This window comes from Belonocnema kinseyi, chromosome 2, assembly GCF_010883055.1.
Source record: "Belonocnema kinseyi isolate 2016_QV_RU_SX_M_011 chromosome 2, B_treatae_v1, whole genome shotgun sequence".
Classification (NCBI taxonomy): Eukaryota; Metazoa; Arthropoda; class Insecta; order Hymenoptera; family Cynipidae; genus Belonocnema; species Belonocnema kinseyi.
Window position 1 is genome coordinate 49,339,460 of NC_046658.1, and position 1,135 is coordinate 49,340,594.

At 31.8% G+C, this 1,135-nt stretch overlaps 1 protein-coding gene across 1 annotated transcript in view; it reads left to right on the forward strand.

The window, feature by feature from the left end:
- Positions 1-682: 682 nt before the first annotated feature.
- The window catches only part of LOC117168346, a 921-nt gene continuing 468 nt past the window's right edge, over positions 683-1,135 (forward strand). The window contains exon 1 of the mRNA XM_033353925.1: positions 683-739. Within this exon, the coding sequence (XP_033209816.1) occupies positions 725-739 (15 nt within the window). The 5' untranslated portion in view covers positions 683-724. The remainder of the gene's footprint in view (positions 740-1,135) is intronic.

Here is a 1,135-nt window from a genome sequence, read left to right on the forward strand (position 1 = left end):
ATTTGAAGTATTTTTTCTCAAGTAAAACTCAAAAATGAGTTTTTTTACCTTTGCTCACAAAAATACAACACAAAAAGTCTCAATCGTCTTAAAGCACATCAGAAAACAAAACAAATAAAAAGAGACGCAAGAATGTTTCGGAATTTCTCAACCTTTTTTATTGATTAATTTCACGTTTATGTTCGCATCAACTGCCAGGGTCATTAGCGACTGTACTATAGGGTTAATTATTAGCTGTCGGATATCTGTGGGGTAATATGCCAAGGGACAGAAGCGAGACTTTCATCAAACAGATACAGCTTCGCTTCCTACTTTGCGAGTTGAACCAGCGCCAGTGTGGCTGCCAAGGCTGCAGTATAGGAACATAAGACAAGCACACTACCGTCTGAGCCAGGTCTCAGAATGACTCCCTATTTCTAAAGCTTGTTTGATTTTGATTCTTCTTTCATCCTTTTTTAACAATTTTTTTTTATCGAGACGAAAAGATAGATAGGTTGGAGTGCATAAAAGGAATGCATACATTTTTCAGACTATCCATCATATCCGACAGCACGAAAAATAGTTAACGAACTACAAGTTTAAGAAAATAAGCTATGCCATGTCAATTTTCGTAAAAAAGTTTCACCGCTACGTATATAAAGTTTGGCAGAAATAACAGGAGTATCATTCACTCGTCCCTATCAGTCAGGCTCTCATCGAATAAAAAACACCTACCAGAAACAAAATGAAATGCTTGTTTGTGAGTATCAGCAATTTTTTACTTCTCTTTAGTACCTGCTTGTACTTAATGTATTTAACTTGAACATGCTTTAACATATTATAATGAGGACATTTATTAGGTTCTTATTTTCATGAAAAAACTAATTAAATAAAATAGATTTTAATTAATATTTGGGATTAATGAGCAAAATTCACTGATTAAAAATTTTCATTTACATATTGAATTTCGAAATTTTCGCAAAACATAACGAACAGTGACGAAATAAAAAATTGTAATTTTTCCGAAAATTTTGGTGCAAAAATATATTTAAAATGTTAAATCCTGTATCTCATTTCTTGCAATATTTAATGTGAATTATGAATATCACTGAACTATTCAGTATTCTATATATTCACTGTGCACAATTTATTTTAA